Genomic DNA, 19,659 nt, shown 5'->3' on the forward strand with positions numbered 1-19,659 from the left:
TCAGACGAACTGGCCTGCTTTCATTGCCTCTATGACAAGTTTGCCATGCTAGAAAAAAAACATACATAAAGTCTTATTAAGTCTAAAGACTGTTTACTTACGTGCAAAGAATGGACTGGTCTTCTCTATCTGTGGGAGACAAGGTGGGAGGGGGAGAAAAAAAACATTCAGTTTATTTCTTTTTTCTATTTATTCCATTTATATTAATTCCTTTATTAATTTTTAGCAAGCAAACTGACATGATTTCATTATTATTAAACAGAATCTCATGGAGTCTCAGGCTTCAGGAGAGACTGAGTTCTGTGCAACCTGGTCAAAGCAGCAGTAAGCCAATGTCAAAGTCAAGGTGACTCTGCAAACAACAGTGCATTACAAACAACAGAGGGAACAGTGGTTATCACTAAAACTAAAAAAAAACTAAATTATAGAGTAAGTGCGGATGAAGGGCTTCCTGCACCTTGCATATCTGCAACCTGAAGGCAGCAGTTGGCCAAAATAGCCTGGGCTTTCTTTGTAGCTCGGGTTTGTATAGCAATTAGACACAGACATATGATGTTAAAACAGATCAGTGTGGATAGTAGGAAAACCTCAAGTAGTTTGATTTGAGCTACTGTCGGCCAGTTATGATCCCCACTGATAAGGTTTTTTTTTTAATTTCCCCAGATGTCTTCCAGTGAATGTGTCTTATGTCTAATCTAGCTGCCAGATATGAATGAGATTAATGTAACATTTTCTTTAAATCATCTACGTTCATCTAAGTTTAGAGGCTGCTGTCTAGTCACATGGTTAGCTGAACAGCCAAAGGTTGACTGATAAAGACTGGATAAAAAGATCCTTATCACTCTGCAGACTTCCTGCTTTTATCCAAACAACACAGTTTGTCCTCAACACCCTATTGACTCAGCAAGATCACTAGTAGCCACATTATAATTAGAGGTAAAGCATTTATTTCACTCTAGCTAAGGCAGCTTCCTGTATCTCTTGATGAGCTATGTGTGAGCAGGAGACTGTTTATTACGGAGCCTAAAATTAGAGCCCATTTATACTGGGCCTGAACTGCAAAGTTTGCACATTTGTTAATTAAGGAGTTAACCCTGACAATGGATTGGCAAGCTCATGCATTAGTAGATTGACTTGGCCAATCAATAGCTCAGGAAAAGACCCATACTTGTATTCAAAGATGGGAAGGACAACACCAATTTCAAACTTTCAGATTACGTTCATAACAAATTCCAGAACGTGCAGGTCAATAATCTAGCAGGAAGACAACATTTATTTTAATTTTTGTTTTAAAAAAAAAGCAAATATTGTCAAAGCTGAAATAACACTGAGTTCTCGAGCCAGAAAGGTCATGGTCTGCTGTTTAAAGCTGTACTGAGAATATGTCAGCTCATTTTGTACATGCTGTATCCTGGGTTGGACTGTTCTGCCAAAGGTGAAGGTTTCCTGAAATGCTGACTGTGTTCCTTTGGGGTAAAATGATGGGAGGTTATCTAACTGAGGACACAGCTAGATGGCCCATCAAGGACAACCTGGGTTTCCTGGCTTTGGCCGGAACCTTCCTACACAGTTAAGTACTGTAACAATGGCAAATGGCTTTGCATACATGCAGTAAAGGCTGATCCTTCAGGATTTCTCATGTCATGACGTCAAAATCTGTGTGTCAGCACACATGCACGCCCAAGCCCTCTGAATAGCCCCTGCATCTGTCACATCTCTCCTTATATTCACATGTTTGTCTGAATTATCTGCAAACACACAGCAACCCTCAGCGAGCTGGGGTCTCCTTTATCAGACTGGCTGCAGACACACTGGAAAGATATGATCCAGTCATTGTGACATTTCACTTCCATTCACGAGCTTACCAGTTGCACAGTGGGCTTAACAGCTTCTCCAGACTGTAAAGCACTGATTACTGACAAAGACTGCGTGTGTGTGCAGATGGGAACTGCCATAACACGGCTGTTATATGCGTGACATTACTTAATGGTCATAAGAACAGTTTTGTGGCGTTCGCATGATTGGCAATACTCTTGCCAGCTTCACATGACTCCATTATGATGGAGGGCAGAGGATTTCCCCAGGATATATCATTTTATTAGCTGAACTGAAAGCTCATTTGGATCTTCTGAAGGATAAAGGAGTAATTCAATTATAAAACTAGTAAGATGGTATGAGAGTTAAAAATAAAGAGTTTCACATATTAGGGAGGTGTATGAGAATACACAGAAAAATAAGACTACTGACAAAAACTGGTGATAGCAAATCTGAGGATGTCTTGTAGCTTTTACACAAGCACATTAACTCTGGATGTGCTGGTTCTCCCTCTAAAGAAAGGGGGGAAGAAGGGGAGCCGACCTTACCTCACGAAAGTGAGCTCATTGTGAAGCTGTGGCACGCTGGGCCTGGGCCAGTCTCCGTCACTGATGTATAATGAAGGTTTTAAGGAGTGGCAATGAAGTGTAAAGTCTCACCTCAGCACCAGTCCCACACACTGATATAGCTTTTACAAAAGTGACAGAGAGGGACAAAAATCTCCACAAAACCACAGTCGGTTAAGTAGAGAAACACATCAGCCGACTAAAGACAAACTAGCAAGCACTATGCAGCTCATTAACAGGAGGAACTACAGCACTGTTTCTATGTTGCCTATTAAGAAAGGGAAAGCTATAAAGTTGCAGTCAGTATATTGAGCCATTACACTATGATCAACAAACCATTATAGTTACTTCAGTAAAGAAGCATCCACTCAGCTGTGAAATTATTTCCATTAATGCATCACTGAACAGCACACAGCTTACTTAGCCCTTTCTCCTGCAGCAAATATCAACAATCAATGCATGTTGTAACACATTATTTGAATAATGCAATTATTCTTTCTGGAAAACAATTTTTTGGCCACTAAAGAGTGAACAGTGCAGCCATTGCAGACAGTTGCTTTAAAGACACTGCACACCCACCCAGATCAATTATACCACCAACCAGGTGGAAGATGGGTGGTACAATGGTTTGAATTGCATGAAGGTATTAAACTATGTTGTTCAATAAGAATGCTGAGAATGTTAGGACAACACATGTGTCAATGTAAACTGTGTAACAGAAGGGTGAAGACACAAGCCTGCATGCAACCTGATGTCAGAATTATTGCATCCATCCTAAAACACTGAGGTCTATAAGCAGCAATGGTTATTACTTATGTCCCTACCAATTACACATGCCCAATGGTAGGGCTTATGGTTAGGCAAAAAGTGGTTTCACAAAGTGTTTCATATTAACAATCAATGCTCTTTATACAACCCTAGTAATTGTTGCTGCTGAATTTACTGACAAACATAAGTACCAACAACTGCAGTTCTTCAAATGGACACTTTACAATCATAAAGCAGGGATTAATATGTCTACCACTGGCTAGAAAAAATGTCTCTTCAGCCAATGGCTTACTGGAAACATATGCAATAGTAATTTGAGTGTTTGGTTCTCTACATGAAGCGTTTCTGAGAAGAAGTCTGTAATGAAATCTCTGATGGGAAGATTAATGGCTGACAACAAATGTTTGATTTTTATTCAATGTGTATGGGCAAACTGCAGTGATGAAAGTTGTTTATGCTGCCTGCACTTTAATATCTAACATCAGGTGCAAAATACATCAGTTGAGACAGCAACTGTAGCTGCCAGAGAACAGGGATGATATATACAAGAAATGAAACTGGAAATTAGTGATTGTAAAGGACATAAAAGAATTACAAAAGGCTACTTAGCCAGATGAAGTCTAGAATTCATGGGGATGCTCATAAGTCTGCCAGAAATAATTCTAATCAAAGCATCTTTTGTCAAAGTCCTGAATCACTTTTAGCAAATATTAGCAAATATTTCCTGTGAGGTGAACAGGAGAAGGTCTGAGGTTGAAAGAGTCTGGCACCCAATCTCGGTTCAAAAGGCCATCAAACCCATTACCACAACAGATGTGATTACTGCCAGGTGGGCCAGTATTTGCAGAGATTTTACGCTGTGCCATTCTAAACTTTACTTAGCTTGTTTTGACTCGTTTTAATCTTTTATTAATATTAGTAGTGCTGTTTTTATGTGAGATGAGAAGTACTTTTTTTTTCAAAACAGAGCTTTAGAGTGGAAATCAAAGAGCTGTGCTTTAGGCAAAAACTTCACTAATCCAAGATGGATCTGGTCAGACTTGACCTAGTGCTCTGATTAAACACCAGGGAGAGACTCAGGAGGGGGGTCTTTCTACTGAAACAAAGACCCCCTGTTTTATAACCCCACCTGGGACAGTTGCATTGCAGTTGAGGCATGCACTCTTGGAAGATATCACAGTTGCTGAAACGATCCTTCCTTTAGTGTATGCAAACAGGCCTTTTTCACATTTGGTACCTTTGGCTTCTAATGAAAATTACATAAAATATCTGGACCTGTAATCAAAGACAGATGTGCAGTAAGTGCCAAAGGTCTGCTGACACACCCCATCTTTGTTAGGCAACACTTCATTTAACCTCCCAACTGAGCAATGACTGGCTTCACAGCAGTGTTGCAGTAATTAACAGATCCCCGCCAGGTTCAGACACCCTTCTGTCGTAAATATAATCCAGCATTCGCCTCAGCTCCAGATGTCATAAATAGAGGGTAGAAGTAACAAATCATTTGTCTTCAGCATTTCTTATTCTTATTCAGATGGTAACTGACACTGCAAAATGTAAACATGAAGTGTGATTTTTTTTGGCATGCATCATTCTGAGGTGCAGATACTGGGGTTAGGGATTATATGTTTCCTTATATTCTGTTGGATATTTAAATTTGTATTATTGACAGGAAGTAATTTGGCCCTTTGGTTCCGTGACTGAACTCTGGTGTACTCCAGACACACCTGTCCCTGTTGATGATCATAACATCTTTGGTATTACATTTTAGAGCCATTATATGATACTGATTATTATTTGCCTTTGCCTACACTTTTTTCTTACTTTCTAAACATTTTTTACATCAAAGTGGTACATTTCTTGTTATTTGAGACATGAAATATCTAAATATGCATTTATTGCAGTATGTTAATATTAATTAGTACTACAAACACCCTGATGAGGTATTGCCAAGTCGTAATGTTTAGCAGTCTACTGACAGGTTGGAGAAAAAAAACAAAAAACATAAACCCACCGATGCTTATCTATACAACGGGTAATTCTCTTCTATTAACCAGGTTGCTAAAATGCTCAAGGCTGTAGCTGAAGAGCATCTGGCCTCCACTAATCTCCAACCTACAAACCTCCTTTTCAACCACAACTCTGTTAATTCTGACATGACCACAAATGGGTTGGCGTTGCATTAAAAATTACAGCTCATGTCTGTGCGCAGCCTTTGTGTACAATACAGTTAACACAGGCCAAACTTTCAAGTGCTTGAGGACAAAGGTCATTTCCTCATTCAGGCTGAAAAAATATCCAGCAAAAATATGTTTTTAGTATTACTAATTCGCAGTTCTAGCAGCCCTGATCCATGTGTCTATGACCATCAACGCAGTTGGTCGAGAAAAGGGAAGAGGGTGACAACATGAAACTGGAGCTGGACAGCTTGGCAGAGCTCCATGCCAGCCTCAGTGGGGCTACTGAAAATGTGTCCCATTAAAAGTGAAAACATGGTAAAACACAAATAACTGTCATTATCAACAACAAGAGTGTTTATAGTAAAGACATCATAATATGACTTTGTAATTAACTTTGTACAACTTAGCAGCAAACATGTCTTGTGACTCTCACTGATCACATCAACATGATGATGTTCCTATGTTCAGTCCAAAGTTTTAATCAAGCTTCTTGTTGACACTTCAAAAACTTTCTTGTGTGCACCAGCTTGGGGAAAGCAAAGCCTGAGGACTGACGGGACTGTCCAGTTTGTCACCACCCCCACTGGTCAGTCCTTGGAATCACACAAAGGATCTATTGTCAAGCACAATGGGGTCACCCTCTCTGTTCTCGCTGGTCTGATCCTAGTCAGTCACTGCTCATAGAGCCTGGATGCTTTCCAACTACCAGACAAGGATCTTCGAAGACATCATTCGGCCTAGACTCCCTTTACTTACATGTTGTGGTGTTTGGAATGAAAATAGATACGGTTCAACTAGAGTAACAGCACTGTTAAACAGGAAAGGCTCAATTTAGCTTGGCTAAAGGAAACAACTGTTGAGACACCAGTCATATGTGTTTGACTACAATGCAAACAATGTAATGGGATCTGTGTTCATTTCTAATGTAACTTCATAATGGAGGTTTGTGTATTTAGCCAGTCACAATTCTAACTGACTCTCACAAAAACCTACTAGTAACAGACCTTCAATGAACATGAACTTAAATCTAATAGTACAAACCTTGGACAGAAAGGTCCCACTAACATACAGCATACTTTATATAGGTCTGACTTTTGGTTTGGTGCCCCTTAAGACTAATTAACATTAATAAATCACATGTGATCACAGAAAACAGTTCAAAGACAGTGAGACAATCACCTAGTTTGACAGTAACTATATGGTGAAGAGACATAACATTTGAATGCATTTTAAAAAGGGTGTAATCTAAGACCTAAAACCTCCTTTGAATCTGATACACTGACATTCAGTGACATTTAATAATTCTTTTATTTGTTAATTTCTGCAGGTATGGTGGACTGAGATAAATAAGTACAGTGCATAGCTGTAGCACTCAGACTTACCTTGCAGCATGCATCTGTACGCAGACTCTGAGATGGCATATATGTGAGGGGGCATTTCATGCCTCTTTTTGCCTCTGTACATCTCAATGATGTTCTCTGAGTAGATAGGCAGGTTTTTGTAGGGATTTATGACCACGCAGAAGAGACCAGAGTAAGTCTACAGAAAAGACAGAAAAGAAAACATGTCACAGTAGCCCAAAGTCACAGGTTATATTTTACAGATTTATTTAAAATAATCTTAAAATAATATATTAATCCATTTATTTCATTCTATGGTTTACTTGTATACATTCACCATAAATCACTCTCTTCCACCTGTTTAAAATGTGACATTTGTGTTGTTTATGTAATTGAAGTACCATTGAAAGGTTACCTTTTGACTTAATGTGTGTGGACATTCACAGTCACAAAAATGTTACAAAAGTGGTGCAGGGCATGTAGGAAATTAGGCAAGATCATAATAACAGGTATGATTTCCAGCACCATCAAAAAACTGATATTTTCAGCTGACTAAGAGACGTCACAATAATTGAATGGAAGTTATATAGTAGTGGCATATATATGGCATACCATCAAACTGTAGGTCAGCTAATAAATTTATGCAATGTAGCATAGAGTTGAAAAAGGTGGCAACACCAGTGAAAACAAATAAAGACAATGCCTCTGCTCCTGTATGGGATCATTATGGGTTTTGGGCAAAAGATAGAGGTTAGGCAGAAGGATCACTTCTACATGCCACTTAAGAATGAAGTGGCATAAACGTGTAAGTGACTGTTCCAGGAGGCCCACTGTGTTGTCTGTACAGTGGGTTGCTGACACACTGGCTAGGACCATAGAGTCCAACATTCTTACTTTTTATCTTTGGTCAGAAAAAAATCCAATAAGGGAGGTGGATAGTTTAATCCACAGCAGTGTATCTGCTTTTATGCTGCAGACAGACAGACCAGGACAGGGTTAATCCCTGGTATGTCTGCTGCTGGAATATTAAACCCTGAGTGCATGGAGTACAAACAATACACCAGATTCATTTTGGTAGAATCACATCAACTTTCCAGTTATGATCACCCCCCCCCCCATCTCCTTACTCCTTTCCTTCTGGACTGTCTTTTGCACCTTTCTGATTTCTGCACTGACTGAGGCTGCAAAGCCACATTCTTTTACTTATGCTGTCTGTGACAGCCAGGGGGCTTCAGGGGGCCCAGGGTCTGCTAACCCAATTGTTGGTCTTTCACAATGGTGACATGACCAAAGCATGCTGTGGGTGCAGAGTGGATTGTGTGTGCAAAAGGACTTAACACCACATGCACATCATATATATGCCCCACTGTGATGTTACCACAACATTCAACCAGGGCTGGGCAACAATTCAACATTATCATTTAAAACCCCAATATATGAATGGCTTATAAACAATACACTTTTTCAATGTATCAACATTTAATGCAGTTTCAAAACACTTGTAATAACTGAACCCTGAACCGGGTGACAAACACAACCCTCACAGCCTTAAAACAGTAACAATAATACACTTAATGCACATCACTGGTGGTGCTTTTGTGGTGCTGTAGCTCATGTGAGTGGAGGGAGGGGGCATGTCACCAGATGGCCACAAACCCTCCCTCCCCACATTTTCCATGTGCACAGATGCTTTAGACATGACTCAACCTTCAACCTGGCCATACAGAGACTTGTTAGGTACTGGCCAGCAGAACTCCAAAATTGCTCTACATTATTGCCACTCATATTTTCAAGGCCAATACTACTGCTACTGCCTGTAAACATACACTTACGTTTACAGGATGTGCTTTAAGGCCATTACCATAATAACCCCTTCCAGGCCCCCTGTTGTGGACACACTGCCAGGCAGACAGATCAGTGATCCTGACCCAGGAAGGAACACACGCAGCAGGGAGGAGGGATGACTCAGCTGGCTGTCCTTGACATTGGACTTTAAGGGGTATATTTGGGGGATTAGTGGGCTTCTGAGGGTAAGGGGCTGGATTCCAATCAAACCAGGCAAAACAAGACCCCAGCTGCCAGCCATAACAAGACACCAGAAGGTTGTGGTATATTCCCATGTCAAAACGGAGTTTTGACAAAGGAATGTCTCCTCTGAAAAACGTTCCAATAACTCCTCTTAGCTGAACTCCGTATGAGTGTGATTCAACGCAGCCCTGAGCTGCTATGGTCAATAGAGAAAAACTCTTGACACAGTTGAAACGCTTCCTGGCTCTCCAGAAATGTCCAGATAAATGTCTGTGAACCAACCAGTGCTTAGCAACAGGGCCTCTCTCGTTGGGAAAGTTTCTGGGGTCTCTGCTATTGCATAAATCAGTGTCATTGAATCTGATATAACTGGGTTAACAGGGCTTTACCATTTTTTGCTGACTTTAAAGAAATTAAGAAAGGCATTTGCCCAGCACAGGACATTTTGATTATTTCCATTTGTGCCCAGATAGACTGAAGCTTCCCCTAGATAGACATGTTCTAAATCTTAAGATGCTATTAATCTCCCTCATCAGCACTTGATTAAAATGGCAGACCCGTCATCACCGTGAGCTTTTGACTGCTTATGGAGGGAGCTAACCCAAATTCAAACAACTGACAGTTGAGAGAAGTGGATGCTTGGCAAGTTGGCAAAAAGGGAAAATTACAACATTAAATTGAACACGATGAAAAGGAGCTGTAATAAATTGGATGTTTTCTATCAAATTAGCTGTGCAGCATGCAGGTCGTAATACTATGAATAGTATGACCCTACCCTAAAGAATGAATGATCATACGTTATCAATGCATGGATTGTCTTGATAAAAGAGATAAAGAAGGAAAAGGCATATGTCCAGGAGTGGGTAGTGAACAAAAACATCAATAGGAAAACGCTTGCTAACACAGACATTCACATAAAGCTCTAAGCCTGGAGCAGCCACCCATCCTCTTTAGGATGCATACTCTGCACCACTTATTTAACAAAAGATGAGCATATAGTGGGCTGCACTCAATAATACATTACATTGACATCATGCCTTCATCCAGTTTTCTTTTCTGCTGAACCACTGGGTCGGACCATATCTGATGAACTTCTTTCTGTTTTTATGCCATACATAACAACTAGCACATTTCATTTTGGACACCCTATGTAAATGGAAGTCAGAAAAGAGGTTATGTCAGCGTGATGCTATGTTGGTGTGACTGCAAAGGTCACACAATCCTCAAAAGCAGGATAGGAAAATGGCAGCTGATGAACTACTGTATGCATCAAAATAAGCCTCCATGTTCCAACTCTGTTGTTTATAAACAGTCCAAGTGTCCGTCTTTACACTTAGTGACATTGACTTTGAGGTCAAATCAATAATATCACAAAAAAGGCATGGCTGTAAGCCTGTAGAGCTAAAAGAAGCTGGCATGGACTGGCTGATTATTAAGCATCTGTTTACTAATAGCACAACAGAGAAAATTTCAGTTATTTGAGCAGACAGATGTTGCTTATCAGTAACACAAAGAGCTGTACAGCGGGTTTGGTTACAGTGTGACTCAGCACTGACCTCCCTGAGCTAACTTCTTTCTTGTTTTTAGTTTCAAAGGAAATTAATAAAGAATTCTGACAACTTTGCTCTATCTTTTATATTAAAGGTCATACTGTATGCTTTTGTATTGCAGCAGTGAGAATCTGGAACCAAATATTGTGCAAGAGATGACTTTGATTTATGTTGGAAAGTTTCCTTTGATAGTTCTTACAAGGTTCAGATTAACAAACATGCAAGCTCAAAACTTTAAAAATGACAAACCTTGCTGCTCTTATCTTTGCTGTTGCAAAAATGCAATTACCCCCACTGTGGGACGAACAATGATTTTCTTAATCTTTATTGCTAGTAGAATCCTAATTGAATAATGACATGATGTCATCATGCCTCATCAAGATAAACAATACATATCATTGCATTTGAAATGAAGTCATTTCAAATGCAATGACTTCTTCCAGAAAGTGTTCAACTTTCAACACCTAAAACATTTGTTTTACATAAATGCAACATGTAAATGATTTTATGCCAAAGGTCTAATTGTGTAAGAAAACACAAATTCAAACATTCTGAGAAGAGAGCAAGGAATTCCTCCTGCTCTCACACTACTCTCAGTAAAATCTGGCAAATGTGTTCATTCCGTCTTTGTGGCCATGCCTTTCAGGGGGGAAATCCACACCCCCTGCCAGCTCACTGGATCTCAGGTGGCCCACAAGCTCTGCGTCTGGGCTATTCCAGGAATGCATGTCATTAAGTGGGTCATAATCACAGGGGAAATCAACAGATTATTTGGGACATGATGACTTATTCGTTAAGGGAAACGTTGTTTTTAGTCTGTTTTGTTCAGAGACTCACATTTTAAATACTATAGAAGTAAATGTTTTACAAATTTACAAATAAGCATGTTAAGTACAGTAGACCTGTCTTTAAATTTTTTTTTAAAAATACTTACATAGATGAGGCCGGAGTAGTAGCGGTCTTTGAGATTATGAAGCACAGACGCCTCATTCAGGCAGGTAAGTTCAGCCATGTCCTCAACCTTGCTGAACTTAGGCGGGTTCATCTTCTGGATGTCATCCTTGTTGACTACTGCCCTCTTCCCATTTTCTGCCAACTCAACCACCACCTCGTCTCCACGCTCCTCACGAATACTTGCAACCTCAAAGCCATTGCGTTCTGATGGGATCCATATTAGCCTCTTGGCGGTCCAGTCGGCCTGTGCTGCCGGGTTGTACACCACAGCGCGGTCCACAAAGAGGTACCGCTCTGGGTCCTCCTGCCCACTCCTCTGTGACATTGCTGCTGGAAACCAGAAGCAAAACACTCAAGGTCACCTACAAGGAAGAGAGACATGACAACCAGTGTCAGTCCATTCAGAAATTCACCTGCCCCAATGTTAGGGCTGAAAATTACATCTGAAAGTGACAAATCTAATAAGAAATCAATCATTTTAGTTCACTCCTGTGCATTAACCTACTACAGGACGTCAAAATGTCAAAAATCTAAATTGCCTAGTTCAGGTCAAATGCCACCATGACAGCAGCTAACAGAAATAAATAACACTACTAAAGCCTAGTCCCATTTAAGTGATAGTAACATGTCAATTTTTATCACATTTTCTGAGAAAATCTATGTTGCCATAAGACAGTAAAGTTCATTGATTTGCAAGAAAAAGCAAAAATCACTGATGGTTGCCATTTACATCAAAATATACACGCATCATGCTCATTACTGATGAGATTCAGTCAGGATATTCAGATAAGCTAAATGTCGCTGGCCATTAAATGTTCAAGCAGCTGCTCTAATGGCTAATAAGTGAAGTCTCAAAGAAAACCCAGGTTGTATTTTAAGTGACTAGAATCTTTCAAATAACAAGAACTGATCTATTCCATCAGAAACTGATGCCCTAATAGCTAGTACCTTCATCTGTAACTGTTCAAACAGAGAAAATACTTCAGGGCAAGTCTAGTTGACTGACAAATGTCAGAGTGTATCACAGTGATCCATGGAGAGTCTGCTCGCCCATCCTTACTCTGCAGGGGCCTGTGAGGGTTAGTCTTGTATTAATGTACTATTATTAGAAAGTGTGGGTCATCTTAAAACACTGGATGCTTTTGGTATACGTGCGTATATATTCTTTCCTTAGGTGTTAAAAATAAAAATAATATAGGGACAAAATAATAGTTAACATTATCCTAAACCTTCATCTCTGACTCAGTGAATCAGAGGGGGAGCACCTGTCGTGTTCAGAGTTCTAACAAAATAAAAGAATTACATATTATTTAGTGGCATTCTGTCTTGTATGGTTAATATTCTCATTTAATAATTTTTTTCCAGATGGGCTTATTTGGTGCACACACACACTGACATGTGAGTGTCAAGCCTCCGTCCTTGCATAACCAACCCACACAAACAGTAACTTCACCATCTGAGCAGCTTCAAATGCAAAAGAGAAACCCTGATTGTTTTATGCAGTAAAATCAAGCAAAGCAACGTAATAAACACCTAAAATACCTAAAATAGAGCATACCCACCTATAATAGAGAGCTACAATAATCTATTTAAAGAAAACCTAGACGTCTGAAATGCAGTTGTTTTTATTATTACTTATTGTTTAGTTACGCAGTTAATATAGATTGCAAGTTGCATTTTTCTTAAAACAAATGACACAGGGAAACTAAGCAGCTCATCAAGTTAAAATAAACATAATTTTTGCAGATACTTCATCTCAGCTTTAACATTTTGAGCATTTTTACAACTCACATTTTATAACCCACATTATAAACAACAAAATAAAACATTATCATTGCTTGGAAAATCTTGTGCACATCGTGTTATTCACTTTCAGAATGCAGACACGCCATGAATATCAACAGCAGACACCTCTAAAGTGAAGCTGAAAACTGACAGAAAACTTGGCACTTGATGCCCCTAACAGCTGATGCAGGCTCGGGATGTCATGACAGAAAACGCCGCTCCAGCTCGCATCTTATTAATCGGAGACAACCTCAGCTGATAAACTCGCAGAGATATTTAACCTACAATCTAGTCCCATGCTTGAATCAGGCGCTAGTTAAGATACGAATCTGGGTCAGGTCACGGGATGAGGGGGATCAGTGTGGCTGCTGGCTGCCTTGCCACTGCATCCCCATCGGTCACTTTCATCCTTCGTTTAGCGCTGCTTCCCGGGGACACACGTTGTATATCACACCGCACCTCTTCAAAGACATTTCAGCAGAGAAACTGTAGTTAACGTGAACGTGGCTAATAGCTCGCATTGGACTGATATACATCGCCGGCCTGGCCAAACAGCTGCATCAGCTAGGTTAGCTTGCTAACGTTAGCTCAAAGTTGGCGTGCCGAGCCTGATAACCTATCCGCACGAAAAGATGCCTGAATGGACCGCACCAGCACCAGTCAACCAACTAACCACAACCAGGGATTTGTACCGTCGCTTTTATTCCTTTAAGATATCACAGGGCGAATAAAGGTTTATTTGCGGTTCAATTTAAACGCATATGTAAGTTTTAGGGATAACTGTGCAGCCTCCTCAGGCACAATCCCATCATGGGTGTGGGAGGCTCAAAGACGTCTGGGTGGGGATAAAAGCAGGCGGACAATGAGCACGCCGTTTCACTGTCGCACTTATAGATGGAACTTCTAAAACACATTTCTGCAACACAAATATTAATTTAAGGACGCAACAGATCGACATAGGAAGCAGACTGGTTCTGAGGCGCCGACCAACGTTAGAAAAGCTGATGGTCCTCCATCATTAAAAAGTCATGGCACAATAATCCGCTAGCTAACGGTTACTGCTGCTAACGTTCTCACTAAAGATATCGATCCTGTGTGTTATGCTTAACTCACCACACTCAAGTAGAAGAAGTAATTCTGCCCAGGTGTTTATCAGTATCCAACAGATATGTGTAATAGTCCCCCAATTCGTGCTAAAATACTCCCTTCTTTCGCCCGCTCTCTCATCAGTGGTACTCTCCCACCATCCAGCAGCACCCTCTCAACCGAACTCTACCCGGGCCGGGAGGACACGCCGCACCGCCGCACTCTCCTTCGGCAACGCCCACAAAACAAAGCTGGATTGTGATTGGCTGTTAAAGTCCGATGCCTTGATGCGATTGGTGAAAACATAATTTCCAGCCTAAAACTTTGATAGTTGACGACTGCCGCCCAGAATATCAACACCTGCAGACCAGTGATGCGGCGTGACGTATGACAGGGTAGTCAATACATATTTATAATCTCTCCTCCACATTTGATGCACTAAGAAAATATTAAAGTATCTATTAATACTGCACTGATAATACACAACTTTTCTCCTGACTTGAATCTAGTATATTTCCATTTTATAACTTGTATACTTGTAATGACTTCTTTTCTTTTAATATTTGTGCTTTAAAATTACACATACTCACTAGAGAGGTATCATATTAAATTAGGGTTGATTGATTTATTTTTTCCACATTTCACACATCATTTATAAACTATTTGTAACCTTTTTATACATACTGCTTTTATCTTCTGCATAGATCGTTTGTTCACTAATAACATAAGTGCACTATATGTAACTTTTTAAAAACTTTTTATGGATAACAGTTTTAGTTTTTATGTACCTTTTTTTGCGATTATAAGTATTATGTTATATAAGTATTATGTTTATCTTGCATATTGTTTTTTCTGGCTTGTTTTTTTATTTTTAAATCAAACAAATTGATAATGTTACACCAAAAGCCATACATCTACTTTGTTTAAATGCTCTTCCATTGAACTAGTAACACAGCCCAGTGTGTTTAAACAGTGCCATCTGTTGCACAGTAGTAGAAATTGCTACAGCCAAGGACCCCCAACCAAATGGGGAGATGAAGCAGGGACCCCCTATTTCATACATTGTATAACATTTTTAGATAAGGAATGTCAAATGTGGCGTTTCAATAACACCACGCCAGAGTGGATTGAGACAAATGTTTGACTTCCTTGGGCACTCTCTTCAGGTTCTCCCTGCACAAGTATAGACTGATGTGCTTAAATATGTGTACATTGACATTAAACGCCTCAGAGAAACATAAGCATTATGAATGTCTGCAATATGACAAATACTAGAAAACACAAACTGCCCCTCTATGCTTGAAAAAGTTTCATAGCCATTTTCCACCACTGAAAGTGCTAGTACCCCTAAATAGTCACAAGGTGGTGGCAGAGAACTGTTCAAGCTTCTGTGGTGAAGCACAAGAAAGCTGTTGTCATGGTGATACTCAATCTCATTACAAAACGCTTTGTAATCCAATTGAAATGCAAAGGATAAAAATAACTTTTCCTGCTGATGGGAGACACTGAAATGGAACTAACATGCAATTTAAAAAAGATCTCTGTAAAGATCTTACAATCACTGAAAGAACTGTAGCAAGAATTACACGTCTGTATGAGCTGGGGATTCCCCTGGAAGGAACGAGGGGAGGAAGATACTAGAGACGAGGAGGTCTGCACATCTCTGATCACCTTGTTGCTGCTGTAACCCTGATGGACAAAGCAGTTTAGATCAAGGGTTGATGGAAGGATACCCGAAAAGCATGCAAACAAGGCAGATGTTTCAGAATCATCAACAGTTCTTGGTCCAACTTTTTTAGATGCAATTTTATATGCTACAACTTTAAGAGAACTTCTGGTTGAGCTTTTTGACAAGGCAGCAGTCAAGCATTGCACTTTGTTCCTCTCCATCCTTAAATCTTCTGCCTTTGACGGAACAAGAGTTTTGGTGGAGATGTCATTATATATGAATACATTAAATGGTTTAGTGGTTTTGTGCAGCTCTATTATTTATATTTTTACCATATTTGCATATATAACCTAATCTGCATAGTTACTGTAGCCATTTAGCCTTACTGAGCTTTATTTAGCTGCCTCATCCAAACAGCTATGGTTATAGAATTGATAATAAAATTTAATAATTTAGGATAGTATTTTAAAGTGGAAACATTTCACCCTAAATGCCCCTGTTCAAAGTATTTGACTGACAGTTGTTTGGAGTGGAGCGGACAGTAGAGGGCAGCAGCACTAAAGCTAAAGTTGTCCCTACTTTTAGCCTTATCCATTTGAGATGACTGGATTTGTGTTCTGATTTGCCTACATTCTGTATGGTATTGCAGATACATTATTATGTGAAGCATGTTACACAATAAAGCTGCACCTTCTGCTGTTTTCATGCAACATGGAACAAGACAGGGATCCACTTGAGATGCAGTATTTTCAAGTCTGTAATTTCTGTCCATTTGTCCTTATACAACTTTTTTATTTTAACCTTAAATCCCATTATTTCACATTTTTATACCATAAAACAGTCATACAATGCAGATTGGTCTGTCACTAATATAGAGTTTTTTTATAATTACTGAGCACAAGCTGGGCTTGTGTGACAGATGCAAGATGTCTGAGTGAGTTATTTCATCTTGTCTTGACGAGTGACAGAGTGACACCCTTTGGTGTTGCACAGAAATCTGCCATTCTGCAAAATGCTGTGACAGCTCCATCTCTCAATTGTTGGCTTCTGCAGTTGCCTCTGTGGCATAATAGACCTGTCATCAGCATAGTCCTCCACCACCCCTCTCCTGCTTTTGTCTAGACAGCAGTTTATCAAAAATCTCCATCTTTTTTACCCCTTTGCAAGCATAGATAAGGAATGTCAAATGTGGCATTTTCAATAACACCACGCCAGATTGGATTGAGATTAATGTTTGACCTCCTTGGGCACTCTCTTTCGGGTTCTCTCTGCACAGGTATAGATTGATGTGCTTTTCTTTGGCACTAGCTCATTGCAGAAATCTCCATCTTAATGAGTAATTTTCTCTGTTATTGCACCCTAAAACGACTCATTTTTCCACTGGACAGAACGTTCTTAAATCGATTTTTTTGTAGGATTACTTAGAAAGCTCTTCTACAGTTGAAAAACTCTAGATTTTATTAATTATTCTGAGCTGTAAGACTTTAAATTCCATGCCTGGTCAGATGGGTGCAGCCCAAATAATTTGATTGAGGGACTGAAAAACAAACATATAATACAAATATGATTATGCAGCAGCCAGTGTATTGGCTGTAATGACATTTTGATCTGTTTCTTTCCAGCCCCATGTCGTTCTCAGTTTCCTCCTCATCTGCTGAACTGTCTGCTACAATGTCCAGAGAGAGTTTGTGGAGAAGCAGTACCTTCCTGCTTTGTCTCAAAGCATGTACTTACAATAATGAAAGAAAACACTATGAGCATTTCTCTGTGTGCTTTAACAAATATATCTTTTTCATATGAGCCAAACAAAATCACTTTAGCTTTAATCGTTTATGTCAGGAACTTTAAAATATAGTGATATATATATGTGCAATTAAAAGCATTTTCTGTGTAGTGCAGTACAGTGCAGTGAAAGGAGTTACAAGCACAGCACAGATGAAGCACGGTCTTGAAGTCGCAGAATGTTTTGATTTTTGGGTGACATGGTGTGTTATTCCATAAGACTTCTGCTTGAATAGACACAGACCAGGCTCTCCTGGATCAGTTCTGGTTCAGAGCTTCTGATGCTTAAAATCAGTCACTGGAACGGTTTAAATATTGGAGTCTCAGAGGAGCAAAGATGAGATGTTAGATGGGAATTTTTCCAACAATGTTGTAACAGCACCACTGGTTATTACAGTTCTCAAATACAGGGATTCAGCCAACTTTATCCTATAGATATAGAAAGCAGCAGCACACGTGTGATTATAGTCAGTGTTGAGCCAGTGCTAATGTAGGGCTGAAAGAGGAGACGCATCAACAAAACACAGAAAACAGTTCAGATAAATAGCTACTGTACAAAAATGTGGTTGGAGTTTTATTTAAATTGGAGAATTTGTAGTCATTTTACATCACCTGATTGGAGAATATTTTTAAAAAAAGTAAAACATAATTTAATGTTGATTAATGTGATAATAAGATAAGATGTGCTTATTTATTAATTTATGTTAAGGCCATATAAGACCCAGGAATTCAAAGTTAATCTAGATAATATTGTTACAAATTACAATATTCAGGGAACAATCAGCAAAGAGTAAACATGTTTAAAACCTGTTAATGATAAGTTCCCTATTTGTGACAATATATATGTTTGTGCATAAACATGATTTAATTGTATTTTGACTTAAAATTGCAGATGAATATGGGCATAATGGATTTGAGCAACAGTCAGTCTTTCTGCTTTTGCATCTGTTCATCCACCTTAGCTTCACTCACGCTCCACTCCTTTGCCTGTATTAGGAGTTCAGGTGGACTGTGATGCTGTCAACATGGCCTCCAACAGAGACTTAAAACAGCAATTTTAACCTGCAGGTGATATCACAAACACCACGTCTATACTGTCAACACGATGTTTGCTCCATCTTTAACAAGCTTCTATGCCATTTTCTTGGTCGATACAAACAGCCACATAAAAATCTGCAACACATTTCAATCCAAAATTTGACCACAAGTGTTGTTGCACTGGTGAAGACAGCTCGTCTTTTGTTGAGTTGTTTTATAGTCTTCACTCTTTTAAGCTTATGAAACACACACACAGACAACACTGTCTCACACAGACAGTACTGATATCACAACTAACACTACCACCACCACCACCACCACTAACACTTCTGTTAATAACAATGGCCATATTATATTTTGATGGCTCTCAAACAGACACATATGAATAAATAAATCCTCAATTGGTGAATAAATTCTCAGTGGATTTGTCAATATGTGCTTCAGATGTGTGCTGTGTATAGGGTTGTTATCAGGGACCCTTAATGCTCTCTCTGTCTCTCTCACGCTCTCTCTCTTCTTTTTTTATTTCTGGATTTCTCCACCCCTGTTGTCTCTCTCTCTGTTTCTCCCCACTCTGCTCTCATTCCATCAGGTCCTCATAACACAGCCTCCGAATGCCTCATCTCCTCCACCAGAGCGAGAGGATCAGAGAGAGGGAGAGGAGAAGTGACAGGATAACAACATCAGCATCACTGACAAGCAGTTTCCTCACTGGAAGAGAGAGAGCGAAAGAGTGATCTGGGGGAGAAGAGAAGAGAGAGACCACAACACTGAGAGCAAGAAGTTTTTAGTTGGAGGGAGGAGAAACGAGGGAGAGTTTGGAGTGAGAGAGCTTGGTGGGTGGCAGTAGGGGGGATTGGGAGCTTCATTTTTCCTTTTCTTTTCTTGGCTGTTACCGTCTGCCATCTTTCTTCTTCCTCTCTTTTCCTCCTCGTTCTCCTACTCTTCTTCTTTCTTTTCTCTGCTCCGCTTCTCATCCCGACTCTCCTCCCAGCTCCCGCCGTGGGGTCTCAGCTCTCCGTCTCCCTCCCCCCCTCCCTTGCTCCCTACCTCCCCCGGGCCCTGCTGGGAGCCTCCGGGCTGCTTCGCCGCAGGAGG

The 19,659-nt window shown here is 39.9% G+C and overlaps 1 protein-coding gene across 2 annotated transcripts in view; it reads right to left on the reverse strand.

Moving 5' to 3' along the window:
• LOC114435689 (myosin-10-like) overlaps positions 1–14,239 on the reverse strand; it is a 38,865-nt gene extending 24,626 nt beyond the window's left edge. For both annotated transcript variants that reach the window (XM_028405710.1, XM_028405627.1), the window contains exons 1-4: positions 14,100–14,239; positions 11,182–11,563; positions 6,712–6,868; positions 102–129 (exon numbers count right to left, since the gene is read on the reverse strand). In XM_028405710.1, coding sequence (XP_028261511.1) covers positions 102–129; positions 6,712–6,868; positions 11,182–11,526 — 530 coding nt within the window. In that variant the 5' untranslated portion in view covers positions 11,527–11,563; positions 14,100–14,239. The remainder of the gene's footprint in view (positions 1–101; positions 130–6,711; positions 6,869–11,181; positions 11,564–14,099) is intronic.
• Positions 14,240–19,659: the final 5,420 nt, after the last annotated feature.

This window comes from Parambassis ranga, chromosome 1 (assembly GCF_900634625.1).
Source record: "Parambassis ranga chromosome 1, fParRan2.1, whole genome shotgun sequence".
Taxonomy (NCBI): Eukaryota; Metazoa; Chordata; class Actinopteri; family Ambassidae; genus Parambassis; species Parambassis ranga.